The sequence below is a fragment of the Mesoplodon mirus genome, assembly GCF_964341445.2.
Source record: "Mesoplodon mirus genome assembly, chromosome: 1".
Lineage (NCBI taxonomy): Eukaryota > Metazoa > Chordata > Mammalia > Artiodactyla > Ziphiidae > Mesoplodon > Mesoplodon mirus.
The window spans coordinates 208,808,518-208,832,624 of record NC_138976.1 but is presented as its reverse complement, the minus strand read 5'-3'; the positions used below and the strand labels follow the sequence as shown (position 1 = coordinate 208,832,624).

General features: G+C 39.2%; 1 protein-coding gene across 1 annotated transcript; it reads left to right on the top strand.

Annotated features, from left to right (window-relative positions):
- The first annotated feature begins 241 nt into the window (after positions 1 to 241).
- On the top strand, positions 242 to 22,884 carry NOL8 (nucleolar protein 8). Its single transcript, XM_082628188.1, has 17 exons — positions 242 to 326; positions 1,271 to 1,436; positions 2,057 to 2,119; positions 3,502 to 3,580; positions 4,965 to 5,100; positions 5,619 to 5,682; positions 7,284 to 9,193; positions 10,469 to 10,582; positions 11,063 to 11,185; positions 11,472 to 11,562; positions 14,617 to 14,755; positions 15,411 to 15,488; positions 18,045 to 18,316; positions 19,847 to 19,973; positions 20,546 to 20,616; positions 21,718 to 21,797; positions 22,502 to 22,884. The coding sequence occupies exons 1-17, from the start codon at positions 252 to 254 to the stop codon at positions 22,550 to 22,552; spliced, it is 3,639 nt and encodes a 1,212-aa protein (XP_082484314.1). The 5' UTR covers positions 242 to 251; the 3' UTR covers positions 22,553 to 22,884.
- The last annotated feature ends 1,223 nt before the right edge of the window (positions 22,885 to 24,107 follow it).

The following is a 24,107-nucleotide window of genomic DNA, read 5'->3' as shown; positions in this document are numbered from 1 at the left end:
TTAGGGAATTTTAGTTTGGGGTCTTTCACGGACTTTGAGGCAGAGAACGGAGGGATCGCGGTCTCCCAGAAGCCTGGAAACGAAATAAAGAGCACTGGGGAACTGAGAGTGGTAGTGGAACCTTAGGATGCTGGGTTGGAAATCTAGTAGGAAGTAAGAGAGGCAACACTCGTTGGGACACGTGACTAGAAGTTACGGCCCTAAACTGCGCGGGAAGTAAAAAACGAAGTGGTGAGGAGTGGGTTTGGGGCATGGGATATGCCGAGGCCATCTGGCCTGCCTTCTCCCTTCTCGTCTTTGAGTCTGCTCAGAGGAAGAAGGCTAGGGTGGGTAGGTTGGGGGCGGAGGAAGCTACCAGGAAGATGTAGGCCGTGGCTCACGCCTAGATCAGGAGCGATGCTCAGGGCTTTTGGCGCTGTTTTGGGGTCGCGCGTGGGAGGAGTCTGGGAGCTGAGCGCCAGCCGGGTGCTAAATGAGATTAGAGATCTCATGAAAAGCTGCAAATCTCAGTACCTCTGGAAGAGTTTTCCTGAGTCCCTTCTAATCCAACAATCTCCCTAGTGTAAAGAATTACAGGTTCTGAAATTAGATTTGGGTTATAATCTTGGCTTCACCGCTCATTCTCTGAATGGCATTGGGAAAGTGACTTAACCTCTCCTGCTAATCTGAAAAAAGATGCCTGCAAACTATTTTGTACAACGCTGGCACACAGTGTTTTTTAAAAAGTCTGTATTAGCTATGATATCAGTTGCTCTTTTTATGCCTGAACAGCACTTTGTAGATATTTCTGTTGTGACATAGTATTGCAATTGCTGCATTTGCTTACTTCTTATGTGACTGTGAGGAGCTTGAGGATTGAGAGCTTTTTATCTTTTCGTGTGCTAACCTGTCCCATCCCATTTCTGTCAGCGTTTGTTAAAGTGAATGAATAAAGGAAAAACACCTAACAATATGGATAAGTAAAATCGGGAGGAGTAGAGTGTAATATTGTGGTCATTTAGAGGGAAAGTATGTGCCTGTACCTGTGTCTGTGTAGAGGTACTGTTCCAAAATGCATTCATGAAGAACGTGGATGTAGGCCTTGAACGGAGTCTCCGGAGATAAAATTTGGAGCAATACAATAGGAAGTGAAACACAGCTCCAGGCAACCAGTTTGGCATAGAAGGTTCAGGGAAAGGAGTTGAGGGTTTTTGTTTGTTTTGTTTTGTTTAGATTTGAGAGGATTTAAGGGAAAGAGCTCTTCTCTGTAAATAATTATTTTTTCCACTAGAAATACTTGAGTGTATGCCCAGCCTTGATGAAAGCCAACAGAGAAACGAAGCGCCTTTTTGTGGGTGGCCTTGGCCAGAATATTTCTGAGGCAGACCTACAAAATCAGTTCAGCAGATTTGGAGAAGTTTCTGATGTGGAAATCATCACTCGGAAAGATGACCAAGGTAAATTTATAGTTCTTCATGGGTAGTTAAAGGCAAATATAACTGAAGTCAAGTATCACAAAATAAAGGAACCCAAGAGATGATGTTATGTGTGACCTGGAACTTGCCCAGAATTACGTTTCTGAAATCAAAAATTTCTAAATTCCCAAACATCCAGTTTTTGTTTTTGTGGTGGGGGGGGGTTGGCCATACAGCTTGCTGGGATCTTAGTTCTCCAACCAGAGATTGAACCCAGACCCTCAGCAGTGAAAGCGGGGAGTCCTAACCACTGGACTGCCAGGGAATTTCCAAACATCCAATTTCTGAAACATGTAGCTTTCCGTGTTCAGAGCTAAAATTCTAATAATTAGTAGGGTCCTGTTAAGTAGAATATCACTAACATACAAACATGCAAAGTGTTTCCTTAACTGAGTACTTAACATTTTTCTCTTACGTATTTTCTTTTGGAATATTTAGATAATCATGCTTTTAAAAAAATGCAATCTTTGTATCCAATGATAAATAAACAAGGTTTTCCTTTGAAAGAGTAAGTTTCTAAGAGCTCTTTTTTAAATTTAGAAACTTAATAATTTTTACATTGTTCTCTGGGTACGAATTTAATTTTTTTTTTTTTTTTTTAGGAAACCCACAGAAAGTCTTTGCATATGTCAACATCAGAGTAGCAGAAGCAGACCTGAAAAAATGTAATGAATGTTTTCTATACTATTTACCAGTCCATGTCACCATGTAATTTGGAATAACTTTTGTTCTAAATCTAAACATCCACCTTTAACTCATCCTGAGGGTCAACCACGATCAAGAGAATTTCCATATCCTACAATTCAGGAGGTTTAGGTTCATTCCATAGTGAATGACATACGGTAGCACATTGCCAGTGAGTTTGCTCAAAAATGACATTCTCAAATATTGTGGATAAGGGACCACACTTTAATAGAAACTGCCTGTTACACATATCTCACTGGATATTATGAAATACCCACCTCCCCAGTGTGTTCATTTCTTAGGCAACTAATTCTTCTTATTAAATGCTGTTAGGAGAGGGGTTTAGAATATGCCCTTATTAGATCATATCCTTGAAATTATGAAACCTCCATCGGTAAGTTTAATAAAGCTGAGGGCCACCTGTGACCTTCAATGAATAAAGAGGGGGAGATAATTCATACTTCCACTGATGTAGTAATGCATTCTAATTATTTGAAGACTGAAAAGTCAAAAGACACTGAGCGGGAAACATGCTAATAGAGAAGGAGGGCCATTGGCCTTTTGTAATTTCATTTGCAAAAAATTGATTCGTTCAGTTAGGAAATAGATATGACAAATACGTTGCAGTTAAGAACACATCAGTTCTTCTGTGTGACCTAGCAGTTTATTTAAACTAGAAGACCCGGTTTGCTTATCTGATGTATGACCAAGATACTGCTTATCTCATAATATTACTGTGAAGATTAAGTTGAATAATATCTTTGTGCTTAGCATAGTTCCTACCTCATAGAAATTTCTGTTAGTGGTAATTATTAAGGAAGCTGATAGCAGATGTTGAGAAAAATCAACTACTAGGGCACAGTAGTTTAAACACAGTTTAGTTGCTTGCAGCTAATATGTTTGCAAGTTTCACAGTGATAATTAGTATGAGGTGATAAATAAAAGTGAGGTGCTGCAGGATTCCAGTGTCCTCTGATTCACTCTAAGAAAATTACATTAATGTTTTATAGTTTTAGTGTGGGAAATAACAATGAAATGTTAAATAAATACCAGCCATTTGCCACAGATTCCTGACATTACTTTATAAACAAATGACAAATTTTGCTTTATGGTTTACACATTTGCCTCATTCAAATCTTTCAGTTACATGGGGAGGTAGGGAGTGTAAGGATCTAATAAGTGGTCAAGATGAGAATGGGACCTAAGCCTTCTCCTTCCAGGTCTCATTTTCTTTATCCTATTTCCTCTGTGTCTTTGTGATAAGCAGGTTTTCTTTTTTTGGTACTAACTAATTAGTAAAAGCACATGCTGAAATATATTTTTGCATTGCCATGTACTTGGGTACTGATTCTTTGCTTTATAGGTATGTCTGTTTTAAATAAAACAAAATGGAAAGGTGGAACTCTACAAATTCAGCTAGCAAAGGAAAGTTTTTTACACAGGTAAGATTTGCTCTACATGATTTGACCCAATGTTTTTTATATTGTAAGTGGTTTTATATGTTCACTTAATTGATTTGAAACTATCAAATAATGTATTATTACAGTTTTAGCAAATATATGCATTACAAGTAGAGCTAAAATCCTTCTTAACTGTGACTCCCTGTGACCCCAGACCCCACCAAAGAAGATAATGTAATGCTCCTATATACATATATTTTAACCCATAAAAATATATACTTATTTCAGCTTTTTAAACACAACCTTTTGTGATGATGTAGGTCTTCTCCCTTCTTGTAATGACTGTTTAGTACTATTTTAGAAAATGGCTGTGCCACAGTGTAGTTAGTCAACGCCCACTCATAGACATTTAGACCATTTCCACTTCCTCTTGATAAGAGAAGACTCTTGAGGATGGTCCCTCGGGGGTTTATGTCAACAAAAGGAGTTGCTGTCATATAGTTAAGCCCTTTTAAAATTTTAATAGTACCAAATTGCTTAAGTTGACTTTAGGCTGTTAATGAAAGTGTCATACAAAAACATAAAGATAATAGGAAATCCTTGTATGAGAGGCATAAGATTAATTATGCATGTGATTTAAGAACAAGGCAATGTAAAAACTATTAAAGCATTTTAAATCCTAAAAGTATTCTTAGGGAGAAAAGATTGTATGAGATTGGGTGCTTCCAAAATAGGAGATATTTTAGGAATGTACAGATGGAGTGACCAAGAGCGTTTTAAGATTGTTCTGGGCCAAAGAAATGCCACAAGGAAAAATAAGGTCTAAACTAAGTTTTGAGGGAGTGGTCTGGTGACGAAGGTGAGAATTTGATTTTGTTCTTCAGCTGGGGGCCTCTGTGAACAGGGTAGTGATGAGATTTTCATTCAGCAGCACTTTGCTGCCTGTTATATGCAGGAACCGGGGCCCTAGTCCTGAGCAGGTGAGCACACAGCGCTGCTGCCTTGGAGTATCTATGCAGTTGTGCCTGGGGAGCATGAATCTTGGAAGTTGGAATATAAGGGCGACAGACCAGGGCAAAGAGGCCAATGAGAATTGGTCAACACAGTTGACCAGGCCTGTATAAGGTGGCGGAGTTTGAATTGGAAGGTTGAGTTAGCGTTCTGCATTCTCTTTGTTGTGAGAGTAGAAATATTCAAGACTTAGCATATTAGGCTCTGAAAGACACCTCTTCCTCATAAGGAAGAGTGAAAAGATTAAGGATAGATAAAATGCCAAAAGTACGTAAGTTGAAAGGGAAAAACTGAGAGACCCTAAATGATCTCTATAAAGTTAAACAGCTTTACAGTATTAAAAAACAAAACAGAAGCACTGTTAATAGTGTGGTTAGTTATTTTAACTCTTATTTATATTTTCTGTTGTATTCAGATTGGCCCAGGAGAGAAAAGAAGCAAAAGCAGAGAAAGGAAAATCAACAACAAGCAACACCAACTTGTTAGAAAAGATGGGAGTGGTGGATTTCCATGTGAAAGCTGTGCCAGGGACAGAAGTACCAGGGCACAAAGTGAGTCTCCTCTGATAGCCTGAGTAGCTCAGGAACCAATTCCTGAGACCAGGTGACCATGAGCATCATGTTTTAAAGCAACTGCTTTTTTCTCTTGCTTTGAAGCAGTTAACATAGATAGTGCTTTATGGTCTTCAGATGCATTTACAACTCTTGGGAAAGCACAGTTTTCCCCCGTTTTAGAAAGAGAAATCAAAACCCAAGTGGAGGCAAGTCTCCCAGGGGGCATAGGTGGTGAGAAGTGCAGGCAGGTCCCACGTTTGCCTTTTTAATGGCTGTTATTTGTGTAGCATCCTACATGGTTTATATGGGATCGATAACTGCCCCAATTTTCCTTCTTTCTTTTTCCTTTCCTGATACACTTTTTTTGAGCACTCGTGTTTCACTATCAGAAAACTAAACCCAACAGTAATCGTGGTCCACTATGAGTTCAAATATTTTTAAGTGACATTTATGCAGTGTGATTAATCTTTTCCATTTGTGACAAGTATAGTAAATGTATTTTTTTTTTCTTTTAGAATTGGGTTGTGAGTAAATTTGGAAGAGTCTTACCTGTCCTTCACCTAAAGAATCAACATAAACGTAAAATATCCTTAGCAATTGACCTTTCAGAGAAATGATTGTTTACTACGATGTGGATATTTGCAAAAGTTTACTTCATGCCTTTAGAATTTCACTGCCTCTGTCAGTAAATCTTTAGATGTTTGTGTAACAGTTTTTATGTTCCCAATTTCTAAGTAAGGTAAGACTCACCTACCTACATGTATGAAACAATTAGAGGATAATGAGAGAATGTAATTAGGTTTTATGCAAGTGATACAATTGATGATTGTTAAAGAAGCACGTTGACTTACTAATTTATACCTCATTCTTCTTGTTTGACATGGATTCAAAGCCATTGCTAAAGGAGCTAAAGAAGGACAAGGGAACACAGCACAATCGTTAAAGAAGGCTTTAGAGGAAGTAGGATAAGTTTCACATTAATAGAAAAGAGATAGGAAGGAGTCTAGGAGAGAGGAAAATAGTAGGTAGAAATGTGTAGACAGGCAGAAGAATAGTGGATGGAGAAATAGTATGGAACCCAGTATGAGCAAATTCAGATGCCCATTCCCCTGAGGAAATGAGGTCAGATTGTCTAAGACCTTGAATTCCTAGTGTCATGGACTTCTGGGCAGAGGACTTCTGTATTCTTTTAGCTCTAACCCTGTGTGTCATGGGAAGCAGAAGCAATTTCAGGTATTTCGAACAGAGATGTGTCCTCACTGTTCATGGCTATTGAGGCCCCTGGAGCCCTGGCCACAGCTGCTGGTTCTGCTGTCCCTGCCAGTGGCACTAAAGTCAGGGAAATACTTCTTTCTTCTTCACCTTCCAGCTTCCCACCAATGGTACCACTGACAGCAAAGAGGAGGATTTGGAAGGGCAGTGTAAAGCCAAGAGACAATAGACACTGTTTGGCACACCTCACATATAATTGCCCATGTATTCAGTAGTTACTAAATGAACAAAGGGACTTTTCAGTAGTGATAGATTAAAGCAACTTATACTTGTCTATTCATATGTTTTAGGAAATCAGCAAATGCCAGCTGTCACTACAGCACAGTGACATTAACTAGAATCTTTCTGGACAATGTCAGCAACAAAGACCTGATAAAGAATTATTAGCCTTCTAAGAAAGACCTACAAAATGCAGAGAGAGAGTAAAATGTGAAATGGATGTCACTGAGCTAAGAGAATCAGATCTAGGATGAGCCAGCATTGAGAAGACAGGAATGGCCAAAAGTTTGAGAATCTTTGAGTCTTAAGTTTGAGATACCAACACTTAGTATCTAGCTGTGCCCCCTCTGGGTTCCTCTCTATACTCCGCTTTATGGTATTAGCTCAGTGGATAGACTTCTCAGATTTACAGAAAAGTCTTGTGACCTCTTGTACCTAGAATATAATCTGAATCAGTTTGCTGTGATATACACATGCAGCCCAAGTAATTTCTGCCAATTAATAGTGATGGTTCTTGTTTTTCACTCTGGACATGCCATGGACATGTCAGTCCCAAAGACCCTGCATCACCTAATTAAGTCCTTATTTTGTTTGATAGGAAACTGAGGGTAAGATGAGTCAATGACTTGCTCAAGATTAAACAGTATTCTTTTTGCTTTACCAGTTTGATAGGTTTTTCTAAAACCTAGTGCCTTTGTTTTCTTCCTTGACTGTTGGTGACATCATAAAGTATGATCCCTCAAAATACTGCCACAACCTAAAGAAAATAGGGGAGGATTTCACAAATCCTATCCCTATATCCAGCCTCACTTGGGAATTGGAAGGAGGGAATGATCCTGTGAGTAAGAAACGACGAGGAGAATTCTCTGACTTTCACAGCCCTGCCAAGAAGATAATAAAAGTGCAGAAGAATGAGGGTTCCACTGCATCTCTGGCTTTGAGACCAAAACCTAGTAGCATAATGGAGAGTCCACATTTAATACAACAGCAGGCTGCACAAAATACACCTCATAGTTCCATTACTCCTAAATCACCCTGTGTACCTGATTCTGATAGTCAGAAACTTAAAAATGTAGTTTTTCAGACTTCTGACTTAGAAACTACCAAAAAGAGAAATAGCATGTCTGATGATGATATTGATTCTGAAGATGAATTAAGACTAATGATTGCAAGAGAGGAAAACCTAGAGAAAACTACATGGTCCTCAATAAATGGATCGGAAAATGATCCCTTTGAAGTTGTAAGAGATGATTTTAAATCACATTTTCACAAATTTCATACTTCAACAGGTTTAGGCATCAAAAATAATGTCTTTTGCCTCAGTAGTGAAGATAATGTTATGGGAAATGATTGTGACTCTGATTCAGGAGATACAGATGAAATCATTGCAATGAAAAAAAATTCTGATAAGATCAAAAACAGTGTAGAATTTTCACATACAGAAAAGTCTATGCACAAGAAAACTTATTTGAAAAATAGAAAAAGGTGTGATCTTTCTGTTGATTGTATTAAAGTACAAAAAAGAAAAAACAAAGAGATAGCCCTCAGTCACAGAATTAAGTCTCTTAGTTGTGAATCTCTGACTGAGTCCAGTAGCAGTGAAGATGCTGATTCTGTATCAGAATCAACCGAGTCTGAAGGAGATAAGGAGTATAACACCATGATGAAAACCTGTCTCCGTATGAATCTCACTTTAGCTGATTTGGAACAGTTGGCTGGCAGTAACCAGGAGGCGCCAAAAGAAGATACTGAGAGCAATGGCCGGAAAACCACTGCCAAGTCTGACAGGGCCTCCAAGAGCCACAGAACTCCAGGTGGCCTCCACAAAGGCCAACAATGTATTCATCCTGAGGAGATTGTGGCTTCCCTTTTAGAAGGAAAAGAGAACCCACATGGAAAACAGGAACCAATGGAAAATACCTTAAAGCCAAAATTCCAGGCTTTCAAGGGAGTAGGCTGTCTCTATGGAAAGGAATCAGTGAAAAAATCCTTGAAAGAGAGTGTTGCCTCTAACAATATTAATAGAGATCATAAATCCTTGAAACTTGAGGATCCCAGGAGCATGTCCATGAAAAAATGGTCCTTGTATGCTAATGGCCCATCAAGTAAACTGACTCTTTTCCAACATGCAAAGAAGGCAAATGACTCAAACCAAATTCAGCCTCAAAAGAGACAGTCTACTTTTGAGAGCCAGGCTCACAAGGTGGTATTCCCTAGCAGTTCAGAAAAGGGAAATGAAAATCCTATTTCTAGTCTGTTGCCACTAAAAGATAAGAAATCTTTGAGTCTTGGTGCCAAGACTCCCAGGAGAGACTTTGATGAAGACTGTTGCCACGGGACTGGAAATTCAGGAGAGAGCTCCGAAAAGAGGCCTGATCTGTGCAGCCACAAGGCCCCTGAGAAATCACCAGAGGTCTCCTCCAGGAGAGACCCTCAGGGAAGCAAAACTGACTTCCCATTTTCTGTTAATGGTTCATCAGATGTTAATGCTAAGGATAAGCATGCTGAAGATAATCAGAAGCGTTTGGCAGCCTTAGAGGCAAGGCAGAAAGCCAAAGAAGTACAGAAGAAGTTGGTTCACAATGCTCTGGCAAATTTGGTGAGTATATTTTCAGTCTAGGGGTTTAACAAGAACTCGTTTCCAAGTCCAACCTTTCTTTCCCACGAAGGTAAGCAGGCTCCTTTAGAGCTGAATGTTTGTGTTTTGTGTCCTTGTATCTTTAGTATATCCGGATATCACTTTAGAAGCTGTAGCTGATACAGTTAAGTGATATGTCCTAATATGTCTGAATTTACATATAAATCACTTGCCAAGTGATTCATATCTTACCAAGATTTACTGTAATGAGTCTTTATTCATTCTTTCAACAATTGTTAACTACCTATGAAATTCCAGGCCTTCACAGCAAGTGCCAGATTTACAGAGAGGATCACTGTTAGGTGGTTGGTATTGGCTTACAGTGTGGTGGACAGAAGGTCACAGTTCAGTTCCATGGGATGAGAAAGAAGTGCGCCTGTGTGCTCTGACAGCACACTGATACCAATTTGTTGGCAGTGGTGGGGCAGAGGGGGGTGGGGAGCTGGCGCTTCCTCAGCTGAACTGAGTCCAGTGTGAAAGGATCAGTGGGAAGTGGTCTGGCAGAGGTAAAAGGGTACAAAGAGAGAGGAAAGGCATTCCAAGATAAAGGAACAGTTTGTACAAAAGTGAATATTTACAATCAGTGTGATTAAATATATAGAGTACAAGATGGTGAGAAATGAGATGAGAGAGAGAAGTAGGGGTGAGGTGTGAAGAGGCTACAGGGGTTGGACTTTATTCTCAAGGCTGTGAAAAGTCTAAAGAACTTGAAGCAAGGGAATGGAGATTAGTTGTGTATATATTGGAACAGGAGTTGGCAAACTAGAGCTCACAAGCCACTAGCCCATGGCCCATTTTGGAAGAGCCTCCAAGCTAAGAATGGTTTCTACATTTTTAAAGGGTTTAAAAAAGAAGAAGAAGAGAGAACCAAAACTATATGTGGCTTGCAAAGCCTAAAATATTTACTCTCTGGCCCTTGACAGAAAAAGTTTGCCAACTTCTGTTTGGGAAAGATGGTTCAGGACATGATGAGAACAACAAATCAAATGGGACAGACAGCCTTTGGGAGGTCTTGAGCCAGAACCAAGGCAGTGACAGTGGGAATATATTTTTAAAATAGCAAGACGGTCCAACTGATGGGACTTGGTGATAAACTGGAAATGGAGAGAAAGAGAAGTTTCTATCTTGGGATGATGGCAGCATTCACTAGATAAGAAAATAGGGTCAGAAATAGACTTGCTAGGGGAAGGAGATGAGGGGTTGTCTTAAGGGTAATGCTTTTGATGCCCACTCTAGGATGGTTATTCAGAGGACAAGCCAACGCACATCATCTTTGGTTCCAACAGTGAAAGTGAAACAGAGGAGACATCCACTCAGGAGCAAAACCATCCAGGAGAGGAACCAGTAAAAGTAAGAAATTTAGGGTGGGCATTCCTATACTTTTGCAGATCCATTTCTGCATGTTGCATACCAAGACTTGCACACAAATGCTGGGCTCAACGTAAAATCCTCTGGGAGCCACAATGAAACCCAGGGCTCCCCTGACCATCACGCATGGATACCACAGGGGCCTTAGAGATTTTCTCCCACATAAATCTATCCTCCACATCATCTGCAAAGTGACATCAATATTAGTGAAACCCTGCAGAAGGTGTTCACACATTTAATAACTCCCCCCATTCCAGGCTGCATTAGGAACCTCTGGATTTAGTGACCCAAGGGGCCAAGTAGATATCACTGAGTCAGAAGTTTCCATTCTAACCACCATCCAGTCTTTCCTGGGAGATGCATCTGGGTTGTTGTTCCATACATGTGAGGAGGAAGATTACAAAATGAAGGAAGTACTGTCTTGGTTATTAATAAATGTTTCTGTCTTTACCTATGTAACAGGAGTCCATGGGTGGAGCCTCTGGGAAGCTCTTTGACAGCAGCGATGATGAGGAATCTGGTTCCGAAGATGACAGTAACAGGTTCAGACTTAAACCTCAGTTTGAGGGCAGAGCTGGACAGAAGGTTAGTGAAGACTGAAAATAATAAAACTTGCAACATGTCCTTATTTTTCGACATAGTCCTTAAATCTAGGTTAGTGCAGGCAGACCTTGACCCACACTCCAGTGTTAAGGTGTTTATTTTGATAGTGAGTCCTCCATGACCCTCTCTGATTGGTTCATGGGTAGGTGAGGTTATGCAAACATTAATGTAGTGAATTTCATGGCATGGAGGTATACTTGGAAAGTCTTGTTTATAAGTAATTTCTTGGGAATATGGCTGTCAGTTGTCTTTGTGTTTTGTCGTATAGCTCATGGATTTGCAGTCTCACTTTGGCACTGATGACAGATTTCGCATGGACTCCCGATTTCTAGAAAGTGATAGCGAAGAGGAACAGGAAGGTAAATGCCTTATTGTCCAAACAAACAGTCCTGATGTCAGAGCTGGGGGACCTTGAGAAGTCATGTAGTCTAGCTTCTTCACTTAACACATAGAGAAACTCTGTGCCCCAAGACACTGAATTGTGGAGCTTGTAATCCAATAGTTAGCTTACTCGATACTTCTTGAGTTTGTTTGTACGTATTAATCTATTTATAAAATTTTAATTACCTGAAGCTGCCAGAAAAGATGGGAATAGTTAGCATCCACCAAAGATACCATCTTCCATCATCCTGTCCCTGGCATTAGAGAGAAGGCAAGGACCCTACCTGGCAGTAGATCAGGTCCTGGTGAGACTGTGGAAGACAGTTACATCACGCTCGGCTTACTTAAAGGAAACATTTATCTTCCTTCCAGCGTGCGTGCTGGGTGCAGGTTTTTAAAAACAATGTACCATTGAATGTCACTCTACGTAAATTCATCCCATGTGAATATGTCTAACAGCAGTGATGCTACCAGAAACATCCTGATTCTGCTCTTACTTCCTATACCATTTTCCACACCAGTGGTTCCAAACTTTCTCTACAAGATCTTCTCCTCTTATCCTTTGCCAAAGACCTTACCTCCTACCTCCTACCATCCTCACTTGAGGATGGCCACCTCAGGTGAGCTCCCTGCTTTCCTTTCCAATCTCAGAACTACTCTGTCCTTACTTTCTTCCTCTTCGTGAGTTAATCTAATCTGCATCTTAATCTTCCTCATTCATGCCTCCTGTTAACCTCCTTTCTTATGTGCATCTTCATACTTTCCCTTTCTTCTGTCTCTTCCCTCTTTCTACAGACATAGGTCTCATAGGTTCAAAAAGCCATTTCTTCAACCCTGCCAGTCTTCAAGTTGCCACTCCCATCTTTTTTCAGTTCTAAACCTGAAATGAAAAAATAAATTGCACCTAATTTAGAAGCAGTTGGCTTTTTATTGAAAATAACCACCTCTGGAAATGATGCTCTTGATTCTTTGAGGTGATTATTGTGTATATTGTACACTTCTGAAAACAAGTGTTCAGAGAGTAAGTTCTCCAGGATCCACAGCAAATTATGTGTCAGAGCTTCTCACTCAAAATTCCATGTTGAAAACAGGAATGGACAAAACCTTGGGAATAGCCTAGAAGCTATACGTAGAGTTTACTTTCTAACTTCTGCCACTTTTGTCTGTCTCTTTACAACTCTTTAGTATGCGTTCCCTGCACATACTAACTGGTTCACCAGATGCAGTGGCACCTTCCCAAGCTTCTTCAGCCTGCCTGTAGCATTTGTCACTGTTGATCCTCCTTCTTGAACTGTTCTCTTCCCTTTGCTTCCATTGCACTATAACGTCCTTATTTTCTTCTTAATTCTTGGTTCCTAATTTTCGCTTTGCCTTTAGATATGTAAAGGTTCTGTAAGTCCCTGTGGCTTTAACCTTCTTTTGTGCGTGAATATTTTCCAAATCTGGGTCATCTTTGCCCCTATTCTGCTGAGCTCCCAATTACTCTTTTTTTTTTTTTTTTTTTTTTTTTTTTGCGGTATGCGGGCCTCTCACTGTTGTGGCCTCCCCCGTTGCGGAGCACAGGCTCCGGATGCGCAGGCCCAGCGGCCATGGCTCACGGGCCCAGCCGCTCCGCGGCATATGGGATCCTCCCAGACCGGGGCACGAACCCGTATCCCCTGCATCGGCAGGCGGACTCTCAACCACTGCGCCACCAGGGAGGCCCCCCAATTACTCTTTTCTCAATGTCTGATGGATATTTCTCACAGGCGTCCCTGAACACGTGTTAAAATGCAGCAAATCCCAAACTGAATTTACTCTCTCTCAGGTGCTCTGGACCCTTCTGTTTCTGTTGATGGTACTTCCATTCTTAGGGCAGTCAGACATAGAATCTCTGTCTTTTATTTCTTTCCTTCCCAACTTTTGAAGCTGAATTTTTTGTGAGTTGCACAAAGAGTGTCCTGCAGGTAAGCAGCCTACAAATACCTTGCAGCCAGTCTACAAATACCTTGAGCCCTTTCTAGCATTGTGTTCTATTTCCTAATGGTCAATATTAGGGTAAAGTTGAAAGTACCATTTTTTGAAGTCAAAAATTGTTGAATATTAGCAGTTTCATATGGTTTAACCTAATGCAGTGTAAACTCTTTGAACTTTCTTATTTCAATGTATGTGTTCATTTTTTCCCTTGCCTGGCATGCTCTCCTCCCTCCTCAGGGGATCTACTTGTCTTTCCTACCTTAGACTCCACCTGGTTTATAAAATATTTCTTAATCCAATTGAACATAATATTTACCTCTTTTGAACCCTTAGACACTTTTGGGTCATCTCTATAGAGAACTATTCAAATCAGCATTTTATTCTGTTTATTTCTGTTACTTGGTTGTTTATATCCTGCAGTAATTTGAAAAGGTCTTTAAGGCTTACTTAGACTTCTTTTGTATTTCTATCTATAATCCAAACTAGCTGTTAAATGTTTAACTTTGTTCTCTGATATTTGTCTGTTTCTAGTAGCTAAGGATAACAAGCTTCTAGGCTTCCACAGTGCCCTGTGTGTAGGCTTTCTTCCTGCAATATTTATTACTGAATCTAAAGGCTAAAGTAACTGTCTACTAACATCATATTAATAGTAAAATTAGCATCTTTCACTATCTTTCATTTTTAGATTTACATGTAATTTAGATTAATTTTTAGAAAGTTAAAAAATCAAAGAATCTCTAATCACTTTAGTTTTATAATTAGTATCTTGCTCTATTACATTTGTCAATCTTTACCTTAAAAACTTTTAGACTTGCCACTGAAAGCCATTAAATTCAGATTTCATTTTTATAATTACAAACAGAAATGGGAATTTTGTTTGCTGGTCATGCAGTTTCTAGATTCACTATGACATTGGGGATCTTGGGGATAGGGGGGTTAGCAAAACAAGGTTTAACTTTTCTTCTTCGTATCTTAATGTGCTTTGCACATGTTTACGTGCTTCATAAATATTTGATTATTGAGACTTCTCAAGTTATGTTTGCCAAGAGATGACTAATTATCCTCTTCCCTCTAAGAAATAAATGAAAAGAAAACTGCTGAGGAAGAAGAGCTTGCTGCAGAAAAGTTGAAAGCCCTGAATGTTGTGCAGAGTGTTTTGCACATCAACTTAAGCAGTTCTACAAGCAAAGGATCAGTAGCTGCTAAGAAATTTAAGTATGGTTTATGTTTCATCCCATTCTGCCCTCTTTTCCTTTGCCATAAAACGAGACCATTTTAAACTTCCTGGGGAGAGCAGTTAGCAACATGTATCAGCCCCTTAAAATTTTACTTACCTTGACCTAGTGATTCACTTCAAGAAACTAATCTTAAATTATTTCTGTATTTATTATTAGTAAAAAAAAAACTGGACAACTGTTTAAATATTAATAAACGTAACTGTTTACTATGGAAAATTTCCAGCATATAACTTAGAGAGACTAGTGTAATGAAACCCCTGTGTACCATCACCCAGCTTCTACAATCACCAACATGTGACCAGTTTTCTCTTTGATACCTTTACTCACTTCCCCCTACTTCCCTCACTGACATATTTTATGCAAATCCCAATAGCATATCATTTTATCCATATATATTTTAGTATGTTTAAAATAATATTAAACATTTTTAAAGATCCAGGACAAGTCAAAATGAGATAATTTAAAATATGATTGCTTCTAAGGAGCTCCTAATACACTTCTTTGATATTATGTGCCTTTTTCTTGCTCAAAAAATGGAATTGCCCTGGTATTGCATTATAATTTGCTATTAGTTTTTTGCATTAATGTTCTGAATTGTCTCTTCCAACTTATCACTCTCCTTTCTTTAATAGGGACATCATACGTTATGATCCAACAAGGCATGACCATGCCACTTATGAAAGAAAAGGAGATGATAAACCAAAAGAAAGGTATATTAAGCTACTACTTTTAGTAGCAGGTTCATATGAATTAATCTCATTTCAGACAGTGAGAAAAGTAGATAGTAACCAATATCACATCCATTGGTCCCCACTGTATTTAGTTTAAGAACAGGGAAGGGGGAAGAGAGGAATTATTGATGTGGTGGAGAGTCTTACTTATGACAAAGGACTCTCATGCATAGAAATGATGATATGTGCCCCTTCTCTAGTAGGTGTCTTCTACTTACATTAGTTTCCTGTGGCTTCTGTAACAGATTGGTGACTTAAAACCACAAAAATTTTTCTCACAGTTCTGGAGGCTAGGAGTCTGAAATCCAGGTTATTGGAAGAGCTGTGTTCCCTCTGGAGATTCAGGGGGAAAAAACTCCATTTCGTGCCTCTCTTTTAGCTTCAGGTGACTGCCAGCAATCTGTGGTATTCCTTGGCTTGTGACTATATTATTCCAGTCTCTGCCTCCATCTTCACGTGGGCTTCTCATTTCTATTTGTCTCTCATCTTTGTGCCTGTTAAAAGGACACTTGTGATTCCATTTAGAGTCTGCCTGGATAATCTCATCATTGCAAAATCCCTAACTTTATTACAAAGACCTTTTTTTCGAAATTAGGAAATATTCACACATTCCAGGAATTAGGGCCCGGACATATTTTTCTGGAGGCAACCATTCTATCCACTGCACTACCCTAGTGTGGTAGGAGTGTCTATTTGTTATAGATATGCTGTCATTTTGATAAATATGGCAAATATATGGAGCAACCAGTAACTGCCTGATTTAATTTCTTGATTTTCCCGCTATTTAAAATCACTAAAGGCACTGTGGTATCCTGAATTAGATCCTGGCACAAAAAAGACACTTGTAGGGAAACTGGTAGATTGGGAACAGAGTCTATGTTTAGTTAATAGTAGTGGACCAGTGTTAATCTTTTAGTTTTGACAATTGTATCATATCTATGTAAGATGCTACCTTGAGGGGAAACTAGGTGAAGGTTATTTGGGAACACTGTTTACAGTTTTTCTATAAATCTAAAATTATTCCAAAATTAAAGGTTTCTTTTAAAAAGAATCGCATACCAGACCAAAGTAGAACTAACATAAACATTCCCTGCAATGTAGGATTCCACATTGCAATGTGATTCTGGGTAGCCTCTGGAGAGGTTGCAGTCAAAATGTTCCTTGGGGCTTCAGTCTCCGAAGGCCTGACTAAGCCTCGTGATGTACTTCCAAGATATCTCACTCACATAGCCGTTAGCCAGTTACCTTGTTGGCTTCTCCATTAGGTCGCTTAAGCGCTCTCATAACACTGACCCAAAAGAGACGTAGAAGGAGGAAGCCACAGTGTATTTTATGACATAGTCTTAGAAGTCACACAGTGACACATCTGCCTTATTCAATTTTCTTGAAATAAAGTCACTAAATCCAACCCATACTTTTATAGGGGAAGGGGAGATTAAGCACTCCTTCCTGAAGAGAGAGGCATTGAGGCATTTGTGGACATATTTTAAACTACCACAACCTGTCCTCTGGTCGAAAATTGTTTTATATTCCTACCATATGCAGAACATGCTCAACCCTGCTGTAGACTCCCCAGAAGTCTCACCTTTTTATAGTGTCAGTTCAAAATCTAGGATGTTGGGCTTCCCTAGTGGCGCAGTGGTTGAGAGTCCGTCTGCCGATGCAGGGGACACGGGTTCGTGCCCCGGTCTGGGAAGATCTCACATGCTGCGGAGCGGCTAGCCCCGTGAGCCATGGCCGCTGGGTCTGCGCGTCCAGAGTCTGTGCTCCGCAACGGGAGAGGCCACAACAGTGAGAGGCCCGCGTACCGCAAAAAAAAAAAAGTTTCTCTCTGTAAGATAGTCTCCACCAATAAGATGATCATTTAGGGCATTATTATTTTAGGTAATATAGTTAGAATATTTGGCCTAGTAAATAGAGTAGACTCTAATAGAAAAGAGGATTTTAATCTTTTACTAGCTAAAAACTCAATATTGGAGACTGCCATGTAACTCTGGTTTAAGATCAAAGAGAAAAACATATTCCTAAATATAGAGCAGGTTGATGGTAATAGAAAAATTTCATTCCCAGACTAGATTTAGCATATTTATAAGGCATTTCTAAAACAGAATTATGAATAAATCCTTTAATGCCAGTGTCATAAAACTCATAGAATTTTAGAATTTGAAAAAGTCTTGTAAGTCATGTGGTTTAACATAGTTCATTTTACAAATGAGGATACTGAGGCCCATTGCAGTTAAGTAATTTTCTTACTCATAGCTAATATCTTAGGTGTGACTTCTGAAATGTAGTTCAGAGGATAAGAGATAGGAGAATATGATTCTTGTTTAATACTTGGAGCTGTTTGAATTAGTTTTGTCTATAAAAAGCTTTTTGGTTAAGGTTCTGCCTTTATGAGTTTTATATGTAGATCCTCTTGGTTGTTGAAAGGATGGGACTAAAGTTATCCAAGGTGTTTTTCTTTCCTGATTTCTGGAAATTTTCCAAAAATTGACTTTCTTTGTGATGCACATATCTCTATATATGTCAATGCAGTAAAGCAAAACGAAAGAAGAAAAGGGAGGAAGCTGAGAAGCTACCTGAGGTATCTAAAGAAATGTACTATAACATTGCTACGGATTTAAAACAAATATTCCAAACTACAAAAGATACCATTGAAAAGGAAGACAACACACCCTGGAATGAGGACTCTGATGGAGAGAAAGCCGAAGTAGTCCAGGACCCTACAGCTCTGATGACTGGGGATGAACAGCCCACCGGGTTCACATTCTCCTTTTTTGATTCACACACTAAAAATGTAAAGGAAGGTACATTTCTTTTTTAACCGTTTTCATTTAAAGCGGTTTGAACTTAATTGATTGAATCTACTGTAACTGTAATGATTTAACATTAGCTGAAGAAAGGATTCTTTCTTCCATCTGTATAAACAGTATTACAGTATTGCAGTCAGCATTACATGACCATAAATGTACTGTGCCTAGAGCTGTGTTTAACACAGTAAGAAGTTGTTCTTTCATTTGGAAGCAAACTTCTAGATAGCTGCCATATGAAGGGAAGCCAGAGAATAATGTGCAGCATCCCTTCTAATGCTGAGTAGAAATAGTCATGAAGAAATATAAGAAGTCATATATTTAAATAGCTTTGTATCTTAGATGCAGTTGGAGAAGCCATGACTTCAGGAAAACCAGTGCTATATGGTAGGGAAAGGGAAGAAATAGGTAACCCTTGCTCTATACAAATATGCTATGTCATCAATACACCAGTTGTTTCAAACTTTATCCTTGGAGATTTGCCAGAACCTAGAGAAAAGTATCAGCACCAGTATAAATAATTTGGCATTCCATTTCAGGAGGTTTACCTCTGAAGTCCTACATAGTCTAAAAGTTAAAAACACCTATTCCTTAGGAAATTGCTCCTCACCTATTATTTAAGATGAAGTGTAGCTTTTCTGGAAGTTCATTGTAAAAAAGCAAGATATACCTATACAGGAGAATACATGCACAGCTAACAATAAGCTCTACTTTAAAGATCAGCAGTTAAAGTAGTATCCATGTGTTTAGCAGGAGAGTATTAAATGCCAGCTTTGTAGCGCTCCAGAGAGAGGTCTAGCAATCTAATAGTTTTTCCAAAATTGTTCTAAATAAGACACAATATATCATTGCTCTGCTTACTTCATTCTCTTGCCTGTGTTGTCCATTTGAGTACCAAGGTCAGTCCTAAACTGTTGAACAGAGTTGATATGATATAGATACTGTCTTTAATTCTTCTAACTTTGAGAGCCAAGTGTGAGAAAATGGCCTTGAAATGAGTACTAAGACACCTCAGCAACCTGGGAGCTGTGTTTTGTGTACTTAGGAAATTATGAGGACTTGTGAGGTGATCACCCGCATCTTATAGCAGAAGCTTTTTCAGCAGTTCTAGAAAGAGGTTTTGGGAATTGAAAATATAAAGATATGTTCCTTTTCTCATTTATGAATAAGCAGGAAGGCAACCTGGTTTCACTGCATCATGTTACAGTTTAGGCTTCTCATGCTAGCACACGTGCCATGCTTTTTTTTTTCTTTTAAATTGCGTTGCTCATTTATAAACCTTTAGTTTGTATATCTTTTTATAGTGTTACTATATTCCTTATCAGATCACCCTAGCAATGCCCAAAAATATGATAATAGCTTCTCTCAATATTTGAAAATCTAAAAAGATACTACGTATTTTGAATTAATGATTAAGATATTTGAAATTTAGAAATATGAGTGCATGGTGAAAGTAAATTAGTGTGTCCACAAATAATCGGTCGTTAGGTTACAATTGTGTTATCTTTCATCGTCATGACGATATAGAGACCTATAGAGTTGAGGCAGTGAAACCTGGGAAGATTGCCTGGCAGGGAGACCCTCGTTTCCAAGACAGCAGTTCAGAAGAGGAAGATGTTACTGAAGAAACAGATGACAAAAAGCCCAGCCCTGGGTAAGTAATGTGTTTCTGTCCAGGTTTATTTCATAATTCATAAAATCTGAGTTAGACATGCTTTAGAAATGTTATAGAAGTATCTAAGCTTAGCTTCTCAAGACAATTTTCTTTTTTTGGCTCCTTCAGAGAGTTCTGTAGCCTTTTTGTAATTGGGAGCATGTTTCCTTTTCCTTGAAACTTGGGTAGACTGGGTGGGGGATATGACGTGCATGGGGAAGAAAACCTGCCACTGAAGTCCTTGATCTGGAAAGAGTATGCTTCAGCTCGTTGGCTGCTACCCCATGGGAAACGCTGGCAAATTGGGTAGCAATGCTCGGGTGAGAATATCAACAATCTACACAGGGAAGATAGAGCTTGTACTTAAGTGAGTCCTCGTTACCAAAGTTTCAGGTAGAAGAGAAGAATGTTGAATAGAGAAAGGGTGGTATCACTTTAACTCAGGAAAGAAAAATGAGCAAAACACAAAGCACATATATTTAAGGAATAGTTCATTTATACTGACAGTGTAAACATTTCTTAAATATTGAAATTAAGTGGCCAATTCTCTCTCTCTTTCTCTCTCACTTCAGAGAAGTATCATTACCTGAGAAAGAGACCACTAGATATTTCTTTTTCTCTAAGAATGATGAGAGACTTCATGGTAAGTCAATTTTTTGATTAAATGGTATAGAACAGGTAATAGTACAGCTCTCACCATAGCGCATTCTGATATACTAACATGCATCCAAGTAAGAACTGATTGGGAAAAATTCTGACCCTTTGCAGTGTCATGTGCTTTAGCCCCCTCTGTTAGACAGATGCATGTTGACTTGCAAAGCTCTGGAAAACTGAAAGCTCCCACTCGCCACCTCCCTCACTTGTTCACTAACCTCAACAAGGGCTTGTTTTGTTCCAGGGGTTTGCTGAGATACTAGACATACAAAACTCCTAAGTCTTTAGTACCCTAAAAAGTTCACATGAACTATCTCAATATCTTGTAATAACCTATAATGGAAAAGAATCTGAAAAAGAATATATATGTATAACTGAATCACTTTGCTGTACACTTGAAACTAACACAACATTGTGAATTAACTATACTTCAGTAAAAAAATAGAAAAAAAAGTTCACATGAAAACTCTGAGGCTGTTGATGAACTCATTTCTTTTTTTTTAAAATGTATTTTTTTAATTTATTTTCGGCTGCATTGGGTCTTTGTTGCTGTGCGCGGGCTTTCTCTAGTTGCAGTGAGCGGGGGCTACTCTTCGTTGCAGTACATGGGCTTCTCATTGCAGTGGCTTCTCTTGTTGCAGAGCACTGGCTCTAGGCGCACGGTCTCAGTAGTTGTGGCTCACGGGCTTTAGAGCACAGGCTTAGTAGTTGTGGTGCACGGGCTTAGTTTCTCCTTGGCATGTGGGATCTTCCTGGACCAGGGCTCGAACCTGTGTCCGCTGCATTGGCAGGCAGATTCTTAACCACTGTGCCACCAGGGAAGGCCCAATGAACTCATTTCTTAAGCCTAACACAAACAGAAACCAAGTTACATAATAGTAAGTGGTTTATAAACAGTAAAATCCTAGCAGTTCTACATTTTCATTTTGTAAAGAAAACAAGATATTTTTGAAAATTAGCATAAATCGGCTGGGGGGTGGGGGGGAAATGGTCTTAACTAGAATTGAAGACCTTGATAATGCCAGCACTAGAATATTGTCTGTTTTAATATTAATGGGCTGTCTTGTCCTTCTTTATTTTCCCCTTTTAGGTTCTGACTTATTCTGGAGAGGAGTGGGAAGTAATATTAGCAGGAATTCTTGGGAGGCCAGAACAAACAGCTTGCGTATGGTGAGTAGTTGTATCTTCATATTCATTGTCTCCATATTAATTAAAAAGATATGGTGGGGCTTCCCTGGTGGTGCAGTGGTTGAGAGTCCACCTGCCAACGCGGGGGACACGGGTTCGTGCCCCGGTCCTGGAGGATCCCACATGCCGCGGAGCAGCTGGGCCCGTGAGCCATGGCCGCTGAGCCTGCGCGTCTGGAGCCTGTGCTCCGCAATGGGAGAGGCCACAACAGTGAGAGGCCCACATACCGCAAAAAAAAAAAAAAAAGATATGGTGTTATCTTTGTGTTAATATTTGCCTGGTGTAAGAATATAGGAGGGCATGAAACTTAAGATAACTGAGAACATGACTTAAATGCTCAGAATTATAGTGCTGGAAGAGAAGTTTTAAGTTGTTTAATTCATTCAACCCATGGTGCAGTAAGGAGACTGAAGAGTGGCCCCATTGAGTGACTGGAATGAGTTCTGGCCATGCTTACTAAGTAGCAGGAAATCATAAGACTTTTGAAAGACTGAATTACAGTTTCCATTGTAAACACTTAAAGCCAAAAGTTTGAATATCCCCTGTACATTCCAAGTGAGCACTTCCAAAATGGCTTCTACAACCCTGACACTGAATAACCTAAATTTTACTTTATAGTTCCTAAACACCTTGGAAAGTATTTACCGCTATTTTTAACAAAGGCTTTCGGTTTTATGTTTTTCTAGGACTGTCGGAAGAAACATAAAGATGCCAAAAGGAGAGTGAAACCAAAATAATAATGTCATCATTAGTTTTGATACTGAATGTGAACAAGGCTCACCTGTGGAAATTAGAGTGATCTAGAAAATAAGTTTAGCTGACAAAGAAGAATTCAGAGTGAAAGAATATTCAAAATCTTATCTGATGGATATCATTCTGGTTGCTTTCTTTTTCTGTAGATTTCCTCTTCATTTGTTCCTAATTACTTCAAATAATTAACCTGAACACTTATTTTACTGAAGCACAAGATAGTCCCTCAAAATACTTTTCGTATATAATCTCTTTGCCCTCCATCTTCAATAACTAATGGCTATCTTCTGACACAAGGTTTACATAAAGCCTTTTAAAATATATGGATCAGAGCACTTGTATTTTCCAAGTTACGTTTCGTGTGAATTATACTTGAAATATTTCTGATTGTATCAAATACACCTTACCTCCATCTTGTGGTTTTTGTTTAAGAGGTTGAAAACAAATCAGCCTTGAGTTCTGTACTTGTGTCCTGATGAATAAGCTAACTGAAATGCAGGATATTTCAGACCAACATCATGGGAGAGTTCTGTGAGGACCAGAAAAGGATGCCAAATGCAGAGTTTTCCTGTCCTTGGCCTCCATGAATTGAGGCCAAAATTCTAACTCTCAAAATTCTAATTAGACTAGAGGCTTTTGAAAAATCCAAGTGTCTGAAAGATACGTAGTCCCATTTAGGAGTCAGGACCCTGGGTCCAGATAGGGAAGCAGATTTAATACCTCATTAAATCAATGTGGCTAGGATTCAAGACAGATAAGCCTCTATCAAACTGGGCTCTGTACAAAATTATGCTATATATATATAAAGTCCCAAGGGATTATCATTGAGCCATACTGTGTATATCTGAAATTAAGTATTTATTGATTTACATCTTGATCAAATATAAACTCTGAGGGCTGGGATATCACCTGGTTTGTTAACGGTTACGTCCACACTGCCTAGAACTGTGTCTAGCACTAAGTGGATGCTTAGTAAACAGGGTCCAAGGAACTAAGTAGCTGAAAAGTCGTTAGAGATTCCTGTGTTTCCAAGACTTCAGACTTTGTGTAAAATGGAAACCACCACTCAGGAGGATAAATAATCCAAATATTCCACCTTCTCTTGATGTTGATTATATTTATACCTTCTTATCTATTGCTGCGTAGCAAGCCATCCCATTAACAGTTGTTCATTTTCCTTACAAATAAGCAACTTGGTCAGGACTCAGTGGGGACTGCTCATCTCTACTCCATGTAGTATCATGGGAGTGGCCCAGCTGGGGCTAAAGGATCTATTTCCAAAATGGACTGCTCACTCAATGCCTGTCCATTGGTTTCCTCACAGCATGGCAAATAGGTCTCAGGAGTAGGAAGCAGATGCTGCCAGTCTCTTAAGGCCTAGTCCAGAAATTGGCTCAGTTATTTCCACTGTATTCTAAAGGCTAAAACACACTGAGCCCGCCCAGACTCAAAATGAGGGGACATAGATCCTCACCTCTCAGTGAGAAGTGTCCAGAATTTTTGGCCATGTTTAAATTTGTTACACCCTCCTTCTCCAGAGCA